Source organism: Mustela lutreola, chromosome 1 (assembly GCF_030435805.1).
Source record: "Mustela lutreola isolate mMusLut2 chromosome 1, mMusLut2.pri, whole genome shotgun sequence".
NCBI classification, from domain to species: Eukaryota; Metazoa; Chordata; class Mammalia; order Carnivora; family Mustelidae; genus Mustela; species Mustela lutreola.
The window spans coordinates 91072839-91093140 of NC_081290.1; the positions used below are offsets into that span (position 1 = coordinate 91072839).

General features: G+C 37.8%; 1 protein-coding gene across 3 annotated transcripts in view; it reads right to left on the reverse strand.

The window, feature by feature from the left end:
* Window positions 1-552: 552 nt before the first annotated feature.
* The window catches only part of SYNPO2 (synaptopodin 2), a 177225-nt gene continuing 157475 nt past the window's right edge, over window positions 553-20302 (reverse strand). For 2 of the 3 annotated variants that reach the window (XM_059169558.1, XM_059169565.1), the window contains exon 5: window positions 553-4079. In XM_059169558.1, the coding sequence (XP_059025541.1) occupies window positions 3540-4079 (540 nt within the window). In that variant the 3' untranslated portion in view covers window positions 553-3539. The remainder of the gene's footprint in view (window positions 4080-20302) is intronic. The other variant, XM_059169571.1, reaches the window with a different exon arrangement.

Below are 20302 nucleotides of genomic sequence, written 5' to 3' on the forward strand. Positions count from 1 at the left end.
GCTGTACTATATGATACCAACTAACCAGGGAGCTTGAGTTCCAGCTGATAGTTTTAATATCATGCAGGAGGAGCCAAAGTCATTTTTGGAATCACAAACATGACTGATTCTCTGAATCATTCCCAACAGCTTCAGAATTACAACCAAGATGTTATCAAGTCATATTGCCACTGGTTATTCTTAGGCTTAGGAGTAATTTCCAATATACTATGAAGGAAAATATTAATTTATGTTTGGACCCCAAATGTCTTAACTTACATGTCAAAATAATCATATTTTTAGTTTTTTCTAAAGTTTTTAAATGTGACAGTTAAAATGTTGCCAATCAGCATGAAATTCTTTTGATGTGTCTGGAAGCTAATATTATAGAAACTAAAATTCAAAAATATGTAATAGATAAGTTTAATAATCTAATATATCATACTTAATAATATAATGTATATAATAATATACATCAACTTCTGGATTTGGAGTATATCAAATCCCAGTTCTTTGGGGTAAAAACTAATTCAAAATAATATTTTACAAGGAAAAATGAAAACACTCTTTAAGTTGATTTCCAAGTTACTTTTTATTACTAATACAAATTTGGTTTTTAATATGCATCTTTCAAATACAGTCTTTTGGGATAAACACAGTCAGAAATGTCAACCTAACTAGCTGGAGAACATAGTCATTTTTAATAGAAAAGTGTGGCCAGAGTAAATACTTCTACTTTGAACAGAAATCAAATGTGAAAATCTACTTTCTCTTAAAAAACAAACATTTCTACAAATTCTCTCTAATTATAATAACTGAGCCTATCTAATACAATCTGTTATCCAAAGTTCCAATTCATTAATACATATATATGCTTGAGCCCTAATAAGGTAGCCCTTTCCAATGTGAGTGATGGTGCCAAAACATAAAAGAGACATATTCAGAAATAAATGGACTAGAATCCATGCATTTATAAAACTTAAAATTCCAACTCTACATCATTTTAATAGGGAACACTTCACACACATGTAATGATGTGATATTTAAACTCAAGATGGAGGAAAGGTGACAAATTAGTGTCCCTGTGACTGGCATACTGTAACATTTTAGGGCATGCTTTTTAATCCACGGTGAAACAGGAACTCTGTCTACCTATGTGATTGCTACTAGTAGAAAAAAGTCTTCACGAATGTGGGATATATTTACAAGCAACAGTCCTTCTAAAAATGCTGATTTTATCTTACAGATAGAAGGTATTCTCACCCATAGAAATCAGATCTCAGCGTGACAAGTCTCCTGTCTCAAACAGTAGCTTGAATGCAAACAATCTAACTTTGCTCATTTTTAAGTAAACTGGAGATTCTATATCCTCAATATGTTTTGTGATGATTGACGTTGGCACTCCTGCTTTTCAAATTATATCTGCAATGTATGACTTTTGAGAACATCAATTTCTAATAAAACTGTGAGATGTTCATTTCTTTGTGGGTGAAAAATGTACAACTTTCCTGCCATGTATTGTCTTTCTCTTGATGTCTAGAATCAATTCAAACAAGTTCACATGAATGATAATTTTGTTCTAGTAATGCAAAGGAGATGGCTGTTTTATTATTACAATATTTAAGTTTACAATATCTGCATTTTAAATTTTGAGTCCAGTGAAAGTTTTAGTGAATAATCTAATATATATCAATTTCTAGAGTTGGAGTATATTAAATCCTAGGAGTAAGGAAAACCACTACTAGCATTTATCAAAGAAAGCCACAAAATAGGATCTGGTCCTGTCAGGCAGTCTTTCCTGCTAAATCACCCTTATCTTAAGACACTGACATCTAGAATTATTTAGGCAATATAGTAAAGTTTGAAGCACGTAAGACTTTAATGCAGGGGATTCCTGAGAATTTGCTGACGTACTAATCAATATACAAGACATTGTTTTTTAAGATTCCATAGAAAGTGTTTGGAGTCAATGTTTATATTTTATAATTTGAGAGAATTAAGAGTATATAAATTTAAGGGAATTTAACCATGTAACTTTAGAAGTATTTATCTTTTCTTTTCTTTATAACTAAATATTAGTAACTGGTTGGGTCCATCAATGAGAACTTCTTGGGATTTCTTCACATTTTTGATCTTCTACTTCCAAGATAAGGGATCATTTAGGCCCTGGAATTTTTTTCTTTTTTAAGTTTTATTCTGTGAAAGATATCATTATAATGATAAATTCAAGAGTTACAGAGTAAAACAGAGCAAAAGAGTCACATTTAAACATCTAAGAAAGTTTTGAACACTCAAAATGTTTTTTTTTAAGATGCTCTCAGTTCTTATTTATGATGTTAAATGCTTTGAATTTTCTTGTACTGAGTACTTTGTGGGTATAGTAGTCAGGAGCATGATTGTCTCATGGTCGTGCTAACAAGGCATGGGTCATGAAATTGACCAAGCATCTGTTCAGCTTCCTTTGAACATCCTAATGATGGCTTTGTTTTCTGTAACTAAATAAATGGTCATAACTTACAGTTGCATAATAACAGACACATTCATCTACCACTTCCTTAAATCCATTAACAGTTTTATTTTTTCTCCACATCAACCCTCCCTTCATGTAACACATAGCACAAAACCTGTCTCCCAACAATTCCTTTTGGACCTTTAATTATACATGTAGTGACACTGATGACCTAACCCACTCCTAAATTAACCCTGCGTTTATATCATGAGCAACAAAAATGAATAATGCACCAAAGGTCATTCTACCAATGAAAGAATCTCAGAATATCAGAGCTATTGAGGATATAAGAGATTAAATAATCTGATCTTCTCATTTGACAAATGAGAATACCTGAACCCAGAATCCATTCCTGTCTCAGGCTGCTGGCTTTAAATAGATTAAAAATATATTCTATGCCTAAATCTTTCTATTCCCCATACATTACACAATTTGCCTCAAAAGTCCTTCTGAATTGTATAATTATCTTTCTGCCGAATATTTCTTTCTTTCTGAGAACACCTGTATTTTCAATTCTAAAAAACTGAATTTCATTGGATTTTTGATAATGTTTCAGAGAAATGCTTAAAATAACACCAAGGAAATCCTTTTTTATATAATTATTGTTCAATGGCATGCTTTCATGGAAAACTTCTCCCATGTTCTATTCCTTGCTATTATTGCTAATGACAATTAGCACATCATATTTCTTTAATTCCTTCCTGGACTAAGACACTTAGAAGAAAATACTTAATTTCACTTTAAATGAGCAGTGTTTAGTTGCTCAGACTACCTCATATTAATGGAATAAATGGAATTAAGATTATGAATTAGATATAAGTGCCAACACATCAATGCAGAAAATGAATTTTTTCCTCAAAGAAATTCTCTATCATGAGCAGATAAGAAAGAGATCTGTCACGTGTGCGCACACACACACTCAAATAAATGACTTCTGAGAATAAGCCAAGACCAAAAGTGAATCAAAATCTACTGGAAAAGTGAAATGCCTTACAAAGGAACATTTTAACAATGACTATTGTAGATGGCACATGATCAGTTTTTCTAACATTCATGTTTGGCGTCTCCATCCTCTTGGGTGTGGGTTGTAGTTGTAATCAGCTGTTGAAAGACAGTAATCGGACCTAGTTTCCATGGACATTATTTCAGAATCATTTCTGGAAGGCTGCCTATAATATGCGTATGGCAACTGTGAACCATACTGGGAGTTGGTAGACATATTATTATTAGGTAAAGATGCAACATTATACTCTTGCCTTGCAAATGAGCTCACATTGGCCTTCTGGGCCTGAGGAACATAGGACAGTCTCTCATTCCAATCCTCTGAGCACCCTGGAAGCACCTTCCTCCTAGCTGCTGAGACCACATTTGCCACAATGGATTCCTGGATGTTTCTGGGTTTAAACGCATCATCCACTAGACCCAGAGGAGACTTCGTTGCTGCTTCCCAAGGAGTTAGTCTCTTGTTTGCCTTCTCTAGCTCATCACTTGGTTTGCTAGAGTAGTTATAAGCAGGCTGGAATACCCAAGGAGATGTTGTGGAGATAGTGGGTGGGGCTGGTCTTCCAGGAAGAGAAAGGGAGTGTCCAATCTGCTAGAAACAATGAAAATGTTAGTATATCTCATTCATTTTTGTTGTGCCGATTGACTGTTATTCCAAAGTGATCTTGGCAACATTACTGAGCGCTGTAAAAATGAAACCCCCAAAATACTTAGTGCTAAAGCCAACACAGGCTGCCTTTATCTGGTGTATTGTTAGCTCTGGCCTGGGACTTGCTCCTCACTTAGGACTTTCTTATTGCTCTCCCTCTCTGAACCCATAGTTCCAATCACTACCATCTCTCTTGGGCACAACTACCGCTGCTAGGACTCTGTTATCACTGGGAGCCACCCTCACTTATCTGCCCTCCACATATTCATATCCATATCTACAGCCCACGCTCATTCAGGTCCTGTTTTTGTGATACAAAATAAACAAAACATCGACTATCCCAGAAACAGACCATGAGCTACTGGGCTTTTTACTTTTCCCAAGTGACTTCCAACATGTTATCTTATTTTGGTCCACTGAATATAGCAAAATATTAAAAATAAAAAAATAATAAAAAATCCAAGAGCTATTTAGATGTATTTAATTTTGCTGATCTGATGGAGTGGGTGGACTTTTTCTTTTCAAAACCTATTTATAATCACTGCAGATCATGTGGCTCTTCACTTCCTAAGCAGAGGACATTGCCCGTGTCTCAGATAAATACTCCTGCCCTTTGTTTCATTTGAGATTTGCTTCTTTTTATATGTATTACATTCTTTACTTTTTTGAGATTTTGTGTCCTTGTAATCCTCTTCCGTGTACGTGAACTGTTTGGTTTGTCAGTATGCAGAAACATAATTTATTGAACGCTCTTGTATTCTCTCTCCTTCGCCCCTTTTTATTTCCAGGAACCCAGAAGACTCGTTATCCACATCACGTCTTCACACTTTACCAGCAACATGAAACTCTCTTAGACAAACTTCTGGCAAAAAGTAGCAAATGTACACCTAGGGGAAATAAGTCAACTTTGAAAGTATTAGAACATTGTGTGTCTCTGGAACAAAAAGCATTGCCACACTTAAAAATGCATCCACATTTTATAAACGGTTCCAACAGCTTTTCTTTCTTAAGTAAGTCCTTAAATTTAAAGTGAATACCAACACCTGGATTTGACAAACTATCTTAGGTTCAGATGTTTTGTTTTGTTTTTTTTTGTTTTCCATTAAACACACAAAGAGGGTAGGTGGTCCATGCTTGGCTTGCATATCAAGAATTAGGTCAATATACTGAATCTTGCCTCTTTCTTTGTTATCATTACAATTTCAGTAATACCGGTTGAGTCCTAAGAAATCTTGTTTTCATTAATCTCTTTATCCTAACCTAGATCTAATAATAAGTTCTCTGGTCTATATAATCAGAGAGGGGAGAAAAGCCTAATTTTAGTTACCGTTTTGGACTTGATTTCTATTTCATGTTATTTATGTGCTGGTTTCATTCATTTAACAAAAATTTTATTGAACACCTGCTACTTCCCAGGCACACTCATCAGAGTCTAGACATACAAAGATGATTTACATGAAGTCCTTGCCCTCAAGAAACATGTAACACAGTACTGCTATTAACTTTGCAGTGGTAAGTTAGTCAGTCATGGAAGGTCACTTTAGAGACTCGACCTATCTTGACAGGATCAATAGGGAACTTTCCAAATTGTGAGAAGTATTAACATTCAATATGATAAAGAAATACTCAGCTCTTGTTTCCCATAGTATATATCCATGTTTTCCTTTGGTCCTTACTAATGGAGGAGAGAGGACGTATTGGTCTATAGAGTCCTTGGGCAGTTTGCCAATTCCCATGAAACCTGCCTTATGTGGTCTTTGATCAGATCTAGCACCTCAGAGGGCTATTTCAGTCAGGTCTTTAAAATATCAAAAACTTGAAGAGATGTTAATAAAGGGATCTAGGCCTCTACAGAAACACGGGACGTGATCTTAAATACACATACAGGTGATTAACATCACTGGCTAGCAACTGGGAAAAGAAATAATTATGAATTTATTTGGAAGAATTAAGTGCAATGTGAATGCATACACTTCAGTGGTAGGGTGTCCAAACACTAGATGAAAGTGAAAATTTTATTTTCCATTTTTTCCTCTCCCCTTCTTCGCTTAAAAATCTCCAGAAGAATAGAGACTTAACAGAAATTAGCTCAAAAGCATTGCTGAATGATATTCTATTAATGAAGAGATCAGAGATTTTATTTAGCTAAGCCATAAATGTTAATCAGTTGAATATGCGAGCAAAAAAAAATTATGAAGTATAATATTGAAAGATTAAGTCTCTCTGAGGGAAAAAATTGTTTTGAGGAAAAATTTTAAATAGCATCAAAGTTTTAAAAAAATCTCCCATAGAATACAAATTTGCCAAATATAGTAGCAGTACTGGCTGTGAAGGAAGAGAGCAATTACCTCAGTGGACAAAATGACTATTGCTCTCCTACGGATTCCTCAGTCCACCAAACAAGCCTTCATATTCCTTTAAGTGCTAACAATAGAACATAAAGGTACAAACTGTCAGAGGCAAGAGATGCAAATGTGGTATAAATAAATACTTCTCTAGGTACATTGTTGTTACTGTTTGTGCCCAAAATATTGCAGGCCTCTGGTCCCTGCCTGCACCCAAACCTCTAATTTTAATGTATTTCCCCAAAGCAATTTTCGCATCTTGTTCTTTGGTGCTATTTCCTTCTGTCAGTCTCTGTCCCAAGGCTCATGCTGTTCTTCGCTTGGCCAGCGAGAGGAAGCCACGTGATACACCCCGAGCCAGAAATGACCAAAGGGACCTGAAAATAACAGAGGTGTTTCTTCTATTTTGGAGTTTGAATGTCTGATGGTAGAATCCTAGCATAACATGGGTTGGATCCTTGGTTGCTGTTTTTCCACCGTGGGTTGTATTATTATCTAAAGAATTTAAATTTCTGATATATGAGCACTTAACTGTAACCCATATGTTAAATTAGCGATACATAACAATGTGTCATCAAATTGCTTCTTTCTTTTTGTCTCCTGAAACCCTTTCATTTTTTTAATGAAAGAAGTTTTTTCCACCGTCACTAGATGAAAACAGAGCAGGTCCTGTGGTACTCTGCTTTCTTTTAGGAATAGTCCTGTGGTCACTTTAAGTTTCCCAACCTAGTTCATTTCAAAATAGAATATTCTATCCCTTGCAGTAACAAGAATTAAATCTCTTCTCCCCGGGGCCTGTTTCAGGAAGACTGTCTCCCTTCAGGGAAGGCACTGTAGTTGGCTTCTTCTTGCTCTCTCTCTTCTCTTCCCTCAACTTGCTAACTGGGACTTCACGCTCCCTGGACTTAGAGAACAAGAATGGAGAAGAGACAAAAAGCAGAGGGGAATTTTTACTTGATTTGGTAACATCATATTCTGGCTTTTCACACTCAGAGCCAGGTAGGCCCAGACAAGAGAGCTTTTCACAGGATCTTTGGAGATTCCTATCACTGGGGACATTTTGCTTGTAGCCCTCAATTCATGCCAAGTCATCCCTATTCTAACAGGTTACTTGTGACTCATTCTTTACTCCCGAGGAAGCTGAAGCTACAAGAGGGTCCTTTTGAAGAGACCTCAAGACAACCCCATCCAGCTCTCCTTTGCTCCTGGCCTGCTGGGGACCACACAGAACACTCATCATTTGCCTTTGGGATGACAGCAGCAGATTTCCTAGTGTTTTGCCAAAACAATTTGTGAGCCCATGTCTCACCTTCCAGATTTCTTGGGAGAGTGTCAGATCCCAATCTACTCTGCCTTCTTATCCATTCTCATGCAGACATCTCATAACAAGCTCTCTAAGAAGCCACTTTTTAAAAAAAAAAATTTTTTTTTGAGACAGAGAAAGTGTGAGCAGGGGGAGGGGCAGAGGGAGAGGGAGAATCTTATGCGGATTCCACACCTAGCACAGAGCCTATGATGTGGGGTTCAATTGCATGACTCTGAGATCATGACCTGAGCCAATATTAAGAGTCGGGTACTGAACCAACTGAGCTACCCAGGTCCCCCTCTAAGAAGCTCTTCTCTCACACGGGTGGGGGCGAGGGGGTAGGACCTCCCCCTACTCCAAACCCACACCCCAAGATCTATGGCATCCAAATTCTTCCTCAAGAAATCCTCTTTCCTTGCCATTCTCTGATCCCTTTTAATAACCTAGACCTGACCGGAGGGTTCTGGCGGGAGTGGCTCCTGCTGTGCTCTTCGTAGAGTCTGTAGTTTCATCTGAAATCAGAGGACAACATCTCCAATATTAGAGGGCCTCGGGGGAACTTTTGTTTTTATACCCTGTCATGTAACATTACCATTTTCAGTAGTACACTAAGCCTTTCTCTCTTTATTCTTTTAACATTGAAATATAGGCTAAAAATAGAATGAAAAAATTTTTCTAAGGATTAATTTCAAGAAATTCAAATAGTGTTAAGAGTTGAAACCTCATACTTCACTCAGGCCTTGCTCTAGAGAAGGGGCTCACATGTTTTCAGGGCATCTTGGTCTATCCTTGGGCTTTAACTGTTGAGAACATCCTCCTTACATTGAACCAACTTTCGCCTCCCATAACTTTTACCCCTTATACCTGCTTCCTCTTCTGTATGTCTTTCCTTCACATATTCCTAGTTGCTTCCACCCTCTTTGAACACCTTCACCATCCTATTTCTATCCCTCATTTTCTGACGAGGGAGAAATAACATCAATGGTGGTCATTCTCTCAAGTCTGCATCCTTCTGTCTCAGTTTGTTTGGTAAGGTTAATGCAGACACACGATCCTAATCTTCCTGAGTAGAGGTATATCCAAAAACACAGACCCCGAAAGCATACCAATGAAGACGTCAATCAAATTGATGGAGGGAACTTGTCATCTGGCAGATGGCACAGTACATACGCATGTAGAACATTCGGTCTGTGTGTATTTAGGATGGTGCATTCTTTAAGTGTTCAGTGCAAGAAAGGACATGCTACTTTTTCACCAGTCCAATATAATGCCTACAGCAAAGGATGCAAAGATTCCCCCGAACTCACGAATCACCTGATGTTAGATATTCTCACCGAAGGCTAAGCATAAACATTTTCCTACCTCTGCCTTTAATAATAGCCAACACTACCAGCTCATACCATGTGCCAAGAGGTGGCTACTAGTCGCCTCACATAGAGTATTTCACATAATCCTCAAAACAAGCCCATGAAGCAGGCCCTATTATTGTCCCTATTTTCAAGGACAAAGACAAGGAGAGTGAGACTTAAAGGGGGCAAGTAGCAATAGATAAATAAATAAATAAATAAATAACTTCCCTAAGGGCAGAAATCTTGTAAGTGCTGGAGTGCAGAAGTTGGTCCCACACAGTTTCACACCAGAGTTCTCAGTCAAGTAGTAGACTATGCTTGGTCATGAAATCGCTTTGTGAAAATGTCTTTTGTTGTTTGTTTTTTTTAAGATTCAAATCCAAGCAAACTAAATGAAATGAGATCTTAGAAATTTTGGAAAGACTCATTTAAATTTTGACTACGTTAGGATTAATTACTGCTGCCATCTTGCTATTTGTCACAAGGAGGAGTCAGTGGCGGGTTCTAGGGCACCTCTCACATTTAGAAGTGCTCGCTCCCTTTCTGTGAAGGTGAGACACACATGGGGCTCTGCTCTCAAGTCCCCTGTAAAGCTCAGAGGAGCAGAGAGCCTTTCCCAGCTTACCTTAACCGACCAGCTATGTCAGTTCAATGCTGACTTACCCACAGAAAGCAGTTAATGAAGCAGCTTAGTTAGTTAGCTTCCTTGCTAAACTTCTGGGGAATCGATTTAACTGGCCGGAAACACTTGACATTTAAAAAGGAAGTGAAGTCTGAGGTTTACACAGGACAATGAAGTGAATTCCAAAGCAATGCAAATAGCCCTAGAAGCCAAAGAAGTTTAATAGGCTGTATTCTGAAGTTCAAACTATTTCATACCATAAACCTGGAAAGCCAAAAACATTCTCTTAACTCAATCCCTGCTTAAACTGCTGTAGTCGTGGAAGTGTCCTCAACAAATGTTGTTTCCAATGTTATTTCAGCTCCTTCAAATGATATTTGGACTCCTTCGACAACTTTCTCTCTTAAACACATGACCAGTAAATATTCATCACAAATATATATTTTGTCATAAGCAGATTCCAACAGAGACAAACAGAAATAAAGGACATTTCATTTGCCTTTTAAGTCATTCATAAGAATTTCTAAAAAGCAGAGGGCTATGAAGAGGCACATGAATGGAAAAAAAACGCCAGGCGTTCTCCAGCTTCCCATCTGTTCAGGTCAGAATCTTGAAAGTCATTGTTGACTCTTCCCTGTCCCTCGCACGCCACCTGATCTGTCAACGCTGATTTTAAAATGTATCCAGTCTGTCACCATTTTCCATGCCTCCACTGCTGCCACCCTAAGGTAAAGCAGCATAATCTTGCATGGATTATTGTTACGGTCTCCTAATTGATTTTCCTGGTCCCACCCTTACTGCTCTAGTCTACTCTCAAATGGTAACCAAAATTACCCTGTTAAAACCTAAGTCAGATTATGTCACTTAGTTCTCTGTTTAAAATCCTTCCTTGGCTTCTCATTTCAAAAAAGAAAAATCAATGTCCTTTCATTGACCCTCGAGGCCCTGTAAAATCTGCTTGCCCACCTTAGTCTCTGATTTCATCACCTTCTGCTCTTTCCCTTTCACTTGGATCTAGCCACACCAGCCTCTGCTATTTTTGAATACACCAGACATACTCATGCCTCAGGACCTTTACACTTGCTGATCCTTCTGCCTGGAACACAATACTCCAGATATCAGCACGATTCCTGTTTCTTTTCCTTCATGCCTTATTCAAATATCATATGATCACTATCTGACTATTGTCTATCTATCTGTCTGGATCTCTCTCTTTCTCTGTCGAAATTACCCATTCTTTGTTTTAATCTCCCTTTAAGCTTATGTCTATTTAACATAATAAATATTTTATTTACTTTGTTCATGTGCTTCTTCCCACTAGAATTTAGCTCCATGTAAGAGTAAGAGTTATTGTTTCATTCTGTTTTTTTCATTAAGACATCTCTAGATGAAAAACAGTTCCTGGCAAGTAGATGCTTAGTAAATATTTGTTGGCTGAATGAATAATTAGGAAATACCTGTTGGTTGAATGAATAATTAGTAAATATTTGTTAGCTGAATGAATAATTTCTATATCAGACTGCTATAATCAGGAATCTTGGTTAGCTTCACTAAAATTTTTCATCATGCCTCAAGATGTACGTAGCCCTTCTCACAACACTTACATGTAGTGAGGGACTCACACAAAGAGACTTATCCCACTGCCCTCACTCTACACACACCAATCTGCACACCAACCCATGTTTGTCAAAATAAAGAGGATGAATCAATATTTACATTCAAATCAACTTTTCTAAGCCAGTAGAAGATTTTAATGTGCAAGTAAAATCATTTGCATTTTTAGGGCAGTGCAAGTGTGAGGGCTTCAAGCTGTTCTGAATCCCCAAATGAGAAAAGTCCTAGACTTATGTATGAATCCTAAAGAGAGCCTAAAATATATTTGCAAGAGTGGAAAAAAAAAAAAATAAGACCTAAGAAGAAAAAGATAATGGATCTGTACCCCCATGGCGCTAATAATACATTATATGTTTATTAAAAAAATTATTTAAAAAAAGGATAACAGACATTGGGATTAGTTAGATTTGCAGAAGAAGGGGTGCCTGGGTGGCATAGTCCATTAAGAGTCTGAGTCTTGCTTTCGGCTCAGGTCTGATCTCAGGGTCCTGAGATTGAGCCCCATGTCGGACTCCACGCTTAGTGGGGAGTATGCTTGGGACTCTTTCTCCCTCTTCCTCTGCCCCTCCCCACTGTGCGCTCTCTCTCACTTTCTAAAATAAATAAATCTTAAAAAAAAAATTTGCAGAAGGGAAAGCTGAAAGCTGATTTACCATTTATCATGAGACTGCAATCAGGTGTAGGAAATGACCTTTTCTACTAATTTATCTCTTGGGGCCACTCCCATTTTCTTGAGTCTTGGATTAATTTTCCTGATAGGGAAGCAGGTTAACAGGAAAGATAATTCTCCATGGAGATGCAGAACGCTTATATCTACAGATCCTTAAATGTGGGATAAATGTTCCTTTGAGGTGAATCACATACAGTCAAGCTTGACATCAAGGAATAAGGAGAATTTTAAGGTCCTTTTGTCCTAGTCTCTTAATAAAATAGTGTCTATCTCCTATTTTCTGTGATCTGCCTTCCTAAAGTGAATCTTAAGTTTTCCCCACCTGCAGAGTTTTTGGAAATCCTGTGGTAACACTCTCCTAACAAAATGGAGGAGGGTGTCCTTCTTTTCAGACAGCAATGTGCAGCACTGGGCGGCTCATCAAGAATAGTGCAGAGAGTCAGGACCAATCAGTCCTACTGTTGACTAGGGAAGTAGCCAAGTAACCATACATTGCTTCCATACGTGAAATAAACATACTTGGGCCTCAGAAAAAGAGATACCATCTTGTGGCTAGTGCTTCTCATCTGGGCTCTGCCCCTGCTATTCATCTGTATTCACTTTAGATTAACTTTTAGATTAAATTTGGGTTCTAGAACAATGCACGCTTTAAAAGCTTATCTTATTGTTTGAAGGCAATTCCTTGGCGAGAAAGGGTAAGGGTTATAAATGACAATGGAAGCGAGCGTGATATGCTGGGAAGAATAACTGGGATGTCACACTGACCCGGGGAGTCCTGCCTTTGCCTCTGGTGACCCGTGTGCGTCCACGTCTCCAGCCCTATTTTCCTTGCTAGTCAAATGGTAACAATGCCGGCTACCGTTTCAGGAGCAGGGTTAGAGAGGAGATTTCGTTTAGAAATCAAACGCCCCACAGCAAAACAAGTGGTGATTATGCTTGTTTTGGGAGAAGAGACTGTGAGGTCTTAGAAGGTGTCAGAGACCTGGCAGAACCTTTTGTTCAAGAGGCAACTGCACCGGCAGGCTGCCGACCCAGGATAAAAATAGGAGGGAGCCTTGCCTTTGAAGTGGCATTAGCACCACAGGCCTCAGATACCGCAGCGTGGCTTCCCACCCTCAGAACGTCAGAACCCAGGCAGCAGCACTGGCCAGAAACACGCACTGACCTCACCTCTCTGCTAGCTCCGCGGTGGGTGTGGGAGTGGGGGGGGGGGGGCTGCAGATTTCTTCATCTTTCTTAACCCTCTGTTATAAAGAAAAGAACAAAAGTAACCACATTCAATGTAAGATTATGAAGCCTGACGTTACGAGGAATCTGCATATACTTCTGCCGTCCCTTTTCACCTTAGATAACAAAGATAGCAAGACCTAAAACGTATAGAATTTTTACTGTGTACTAATCACAGCACTGAGCAAGTTTTTCTGTTAACTCACTGAATCCTCTCAACAACCCTATAATCCCAATCTTGCAAATCAGGAAACTGGAGCATAAAAATGAGGTAATTTACACTAGGTCGCACAGCTGGCATGTGTCTGTATAGGGAAATTTAAAAATTAAAGTCACAGGTAATAAAATTGAATCTAAATCATTTTAAGGCACTGAATCTATTAATGAAGAGAGATTAACAACACAGCAATATTTTACCCTCTCACCTCCCTTAATCCTCAAAAAGGTATGCCATTCTAAAAACTATAGCCTATGAAAATACTCCTATTATATACTGTATTTTAGGGGTGCTTGGGTGGCTCAGTGGCTTGGTGGTGCCTAGCTCAGGTCATGATCCCAGGGTCCTGGGATCAAGCCCCACATAGGGCTCTTTGCTCAGCAGGGAGCCTGCTCCCCCCTCTTTCTGTCTGACTCTCTGTCTACTTGGGATCTCTCTCTCCGTCAAATAAATAAAAATCTTAAAAATATATATATACCGTGTTTTATTTAAAAAGCTGGAATTGCCATTTAAATTTTTTGTATTTCTTGGGGAAAGGCCTAAAATACATTTGATAGACAAAGATTACAAATAGTCAAAGAGGCAGGCAGGGAGAATGGAAGAAGCAGGCTCCCTGCTGAGCAGAGAGCCTGATGCGGGGCTTGATCCCAAGACCCTGGGATCAAGAGGCTTTAACCCACTGAACCACCCAGGCACCCCCTAAAATACATTTTTATAAAAATCTACATTATTTGGCTTGAACGTAAAAACAAAATTTTAAACACAATTCAAAATATTTTCTGAAGAGAAAGTTCTCTCGTCTTTGAAGATTTAAGCAGTAAAAGTCATATGGATTTCCATGATAGAAAAAAAATGAATAGCATATTAAAAGTTCCAATTTCATCAGTTTCTATAGAAAAAAACAAAGAAACTTTCACAATAAACAAAGGTTGATGATCCTATATGAAATAAATGAACTGTTGAACTTTTGAAAGACTTTTGTAAAGAAAGCTGTTAGTGTCTGGTATGTAGTAAGTACTTAAAAAAAAAGGGGACTCATCATTACTAGTATAAAATTATTACCTACACGGTAAAGCCTACTTAAAATGTATTTCACTATCTGAATATAGCTGTAGCTGTGCATTATATCCTCAATACTTTTTCCCTCATTCACAAAAAAGAAAAGTCACCACGAATGTACACTTATTCCTAGGGAAAAAGTGGAGCAAAGAGAGGTGTGTTTTAAATATATTTTACAGATTATGTGCCTGCTATTTGACATAGAGCTAATACCCCTTAAGCAAACTCACTTCCCAAGTAGAATGGCTTTGATTTTCCCAGAGGAAAATTTTATCAGATAAGAGGTTAAGAAAAGGAATTCTTAAGAAATGTGTACATAGGGGCGCCTGGGTGGCTCAGTGGGTTGGGCCACTGCTTTCGGCTCAGGTCATGATCTCCCGGTCCTGGGATCGAGCCCCGCGTCGGGCTCTCTGCTCGGCAGGGAGCCTGCTTCCTCCTCTCTCTCTCTCTGCCTGCCTCTCTGCCTACTTGTGACCTCTCTCTGTCAAATAAATAAATAAAATCTTTAAAAAAAAAAAAGAAAGAAATGTGTACATAGCATGCAACAACCTTGATTGGGCCTTTGACATGAAAACATTCTACAAATTTCTCCCCGGGATGTTTTTAAGTCATTCTTCTATCACAACTCTTAATTACATTAAAAAGCTGACAAACCAACGCTGGTTAATGGTAATGACAAGGACACATCAACAACTAAACATGTGACAATATTATTTCACAAGAATGTGGAAAACACAGTATGAGAAAAATGACTTATTTGGTCTTTGTAACTGTTTTTCTGTCCATTACGTTTTCTAAGCTTATGAAATAGATCCTTTGATTCATTTCCTGGTCCCTGGGGAAAATGTTTAACCTACTGTTCCTGGGAAATTTAAGATTTACTGCCAAAATCATATTTATGTTTCCTTCGTCAAAATCATGGCCCCAGAGTGATGTTTAAAATTAGGAATAAAAAAATATAACTCTTCATCCGGGAAGTAACCAACAACGTATTTTCTTAAGCACAGAATAGGAAAAAATTTTGTTTAACTGCCTTACCACATCTCTCTGGTGCAAGTGGTAATTTTTATTTCATATCTTTCTTGTCTGAGGGATTTATGTAGTAATTCCACGTATGTCATTTCATTTTATAGACACGAGGATGCCATAAAGTAATGAGAGTTTTCAAAGGAATGATTGTTTTTCTGAAATAGATAAAAAAGGCCCCTCAGGGGGAAATATAGATTAAAGCAGAGTATAGGGTGATAGTCATGATGGGGTACTTTTCAAATACAAATGGAGAACATGAAACATCTTTTTATCAGTAGTGTCCCAGGAACATATCTTCAAAATGCGAAGCATTTACTTCATTTGAAAATACTAACCACAGGTGTATCTGTAATCCAATTAATGGTTCAAGGAGGTATCTCAGGAGGCATTAGTATGCTTTAATTTTCCCCTCTTGTTAGCTATTATTACAGCTTTTCCTATTGCTATAGCTTTCTTAATGTTCTCACAAAACTCCAATGTCTAATTTCTTAGACATGATATTGGATATTAACACTATAGCAAATTTTGCGATGTGGGCCACACATTTATTCAAAGGATCTCATTCCTTATCATCCCCTGACTACTCCTGTTTCCCAAGTTCACCTTCATATTGATATGTTAGGTAGTTTTAACTATCAATTGCCAAACGACTTTTTCCTTTTTCAATATTGATTCATGCAGATAACACAGGTGAGTTAACAAAGCCCTGTGAATTAGCTACAAACACTTCAACTCTCTAAGCCACATTGGCTGTGTAGTCTTAGCCCAAGATAAAAGATAAATTCTTCTGGAGGTACTAAAATGTCTAGATCCTTATAAATAGGCATTTGAGATGGAGAGTAGGGACCCTTCTGTTAATATGTATGCCTGAAGTTCTTAAGCAACTATCCACTAAAAAAAACAAAAAATGAAAAACTCTGGGGAAGGGATAGAAAAAGGAATGTCTAGAGCTTATCTCTTTGTAAAAAGATTCCTAAGTTAAACCCATCAAAAATTTCCTCTCTTTGTTCTGATCTAGTTCTTACACATGATGAGACACTTTCTGATAGTGATGTGCAGACTTTTCAGTTGCATCCTTATCCTTAACTTGGCCTGTTTTGAAATTGTTACTTCTAAGGCAGTTAAGTTCTTTCCAAACTTTAAATCATAGGCCAGCAATCACTGGCCATTTGGAATCACACATGGCTGTGACCTAGGCTAGAGCTTTTGTGTGTGTTTAAGCTGGGAGGAAAGTTATCTCCAAATTCTTTCATTTAAAGGGCCTGAAGGAGGTGGGCGGGGAGACAATGGCTTACAATTTATCACCATTGGTCAGGTATTCTCAGGTGAAATGCAACTTTGATGCTATAACAAGTTGCTAAATGAAGTTCACTCTAGATCAGTACTTTTTTTTTTCTTTTTGCAAAAATTTGAAGTCTACATGAGACCAGATGAAGTCTGACGATGCAGTCATCCCCAACAATACACTGATAATTAAAATTTATGCATCATTCATAAGATAGGATTTTCACTTTGACCATGGTTGACAGTGCTAGGTAGACTATTACAGAAGTTTAAAAAAACAAAGCAGAAGGACAACAAAACAGAGGTTGAATACTGAAAGCAAAGAAGATAAATGCCGAATGGTTTTTTTCTTATAGAAGATTGCTTTCTGTATGAATGCATGGTACATCTGATATAATTCTGTACAATGGAACATGGGTGTTTTGACAGGGAAGTGTGGAGATCTCGTGATGCAGGTGAAATGACAAGGAAAGGGAACTGGAAATTCTACTTTATAGCATTGCCAGCTGTTTCTCACCCACCTCGTGGCTCCCCGAGGCCTAGCACTTCCTCTGAGCTTCACAATGCTCCCGCTTCTCAAGGAGTATCTGTGTGTGTTTCAAGAATAGTCAGAAGGCATTATAATCATACTTACAGACACTATAACTGAAGGAAATCATTCTACTCATGGCTTGAAGAAAAGAAAAAAAAAATTCTCCCCTAAGCTCTGTTTTTTTCTTATTAGAAAAAATGATTATTTAATTTTAAGATGTGTTTTCTACAAATATCCTGGAATTGAAGGGATAAGGAACAAACAAATTTTGTCTTGTCAGGTATTAATCTGACCTTGCTTTTTAAAAAGTATTGAACTACACCAAAATACAAAACTTTTTAACCCGAAATTTTTTTAGAAGACACATATATAGCAAATTATAAAATCTCAGAGGTGGATGAGATTCGAGATCTGTAATCAGGTTTCAAGTAGGTGCAGGAGTGTCTTTTACAACACACCTGATAGGCATTGTAGTGAGAAAAAGCACAGGCTATGAAAACAGATAAACTCAGTTGGCAGGTCTCCCACCTTAGGACTAGCTGTGTGACTTTGGGCACTTTTCTTAACCTCTCTGAGCTCCAGTTTCTTATCAATTAAAAAAATGATAGTTTTCCACCAAATAAGGTTGTTATGAGAACTAAATACATGTATTAAAGCTCTTAACACCTTTTGTGTGTCCAACATATATGTTAATTCCTTCTCCATCTCTTCCCCACAAGATTTTGAAGTTTTATGTTAAACTGAAACTTACTGTTTTGTAACTTCTGTTGATTACTCCAAACCTTTCTTTTTCATCAATAGATACATTTACTCCCTCATTCACAATATTTCACAAATATCTAACTCTCCTATCTCTTGTTGGTCTCTTCTCCTCCCACTGGTAAATGTACAAACATTCATCTCATATTACAGAACTTCCAGACATCACCATCCTTTTTGTTTTAGCAATAAACTTTAGTGCGTCAAAGATCTGAAAACAATGGTCTTGCTGGGATCAAAGCTGCTACTCAGTGGGTCTACCTGTCCCTTTGTTCTGTACATTCTCCTAGTATTTAAGCAGCCCCTGACTGATTGCAGTTTGTCTATCTATCACACCATATGATCATCATAATGGAAAGGCACAACAAAAACACTGGGATCTCCCCCAGTGATCCTTAAAGTACATGAATTTGGGTGTTTTTTAGATCTGAAAATTTTACAGTCATACTTGTTTTCCCTTTAAGAGGCTAATTAGCACTCAAAGTGCTCCAAAATTCTCCTTAAGCCTAGATCCCAAAATAAAAATGTTTTGATTACTGCCAGAGAGATTTAAGTTAGTTATTAGTAAGAACATTTTTGATCAGAGATAACAGACTCTATTGCCCTACAGCCAAGGGAAGTCATACAATCCCTTTCCCCAGAGATAAGAAAAGACGGCCAAGGAACTCTGTAGAGTCCCTTCTTCAGATGATAAAACTGTATCATTCTCTTCCTAGAAGTATTTCTTCTCGTCCTTGCTTAGAAGCAGGAGGCCCTACAAAATCACATCTGAAGGCCCTCTTTATTCTCCTATTTTCAAAAATAAAGAAAAAGAATGTTCCGAGAAAATTATTCCCAAGTTTGAGAGAGGCTGCCTGCGAAGCCCTTTTGGAGCGGAAAGAGGGTTTGCTGCCCCCTGGTGGACCTCTGAGATCATGCCCGCAAAATCCGCGCACCCCCGCCGATCACTGCTGACAAGGCCTCCAAACAGTGGAAAACAGGTGCAGTTTACAAGTCTGGCTGTGCCTGACTGGACAAACTGGAAAACTATTTATGGGTTTTAAAGAATAAGGTTGACCTAAGTGTTTTTTTGTGTTAGAAAAGTGTTTTACAAAGTGTGGTGCACAGCCATTAGCATCAGAATCACCTGGGTTGTATGTTACAAGAACAAATCCCTGGGCCCCACCCAGACCTACTAAGTCAGAATTTCCACGGTGGGGCCAGGAGTGGGGATGGGGGGAAGGTCTTAATTTCCCTCTGTGAACAAAAGTTGGAAAACGGTGTGTTAGAACCCTCCGAAGACAATGGTTGGCTAAAACTAAAGTGCTCTACGTAAAGGAAATCTTGTTAATTGGTAAACTTAAATGCAAAATTAAAACAAAAAATTCTAAGTGATCTCTTTTGCTTTGCTTTTTATTTCAATAATAGCACCCACCCTGAGTTGTAACATTTCGCTGGCTGTTTCATAATGGAGAATTCAAAATCTAGTTAGTTTATTTTGGTTTATATGAAGAATGATAATTGACACCATCTGATAAGCATTAACAAGCAGTCAGTGGACCAGACCACCAATTAACTCTTGAGTGTGATATAAAGGGGAAAAAAAAAAAACTAACAATGGAAGGATTGGTATGACACTTAGCACTTCATTTATATTAGTCCAGCTTATTCTTTGGTGATATTGAGCTCTAGAGGACAGTTTTGTGAATATTTCTTTACCAATCTGAGACATGTCAGAAGAAAACAAAACTAAGGGGTATGCCATTCAAGAAAAAGATCTAGTTGGTTTTTTTACTTTCCAAAAAAAAAAAAAAAAAAAAGTAATTAGATGGTACAAAAGGAAAAGGAAAACAGAACTAAATCAATTTAAATGTATTTAAAGCAAAAGCGATTTGGGACTCCGATAAAATTTTCAGCCTCTCAGGTTGTTTTGATTTTTTTTTTAATTTCTCTTCAAGGTTGGTCCCAACTTCTGCTTCTGACTCAGTAAGATTCTAGAGGCACACCAGGAAACCCACAAAAATTCCCTGGGTTTGAAAGGCAGCTGGAATTCTAGGTTCCTCCCTACACCAGGCACTCAAATTCTGAGAATTGTTTTTCATCCCTTGCTCTGTGAACTGGAAGTTTGCTCTGTTCAGAGAGAGGGTTCACCCTGTTTTTGGAAACCGCTC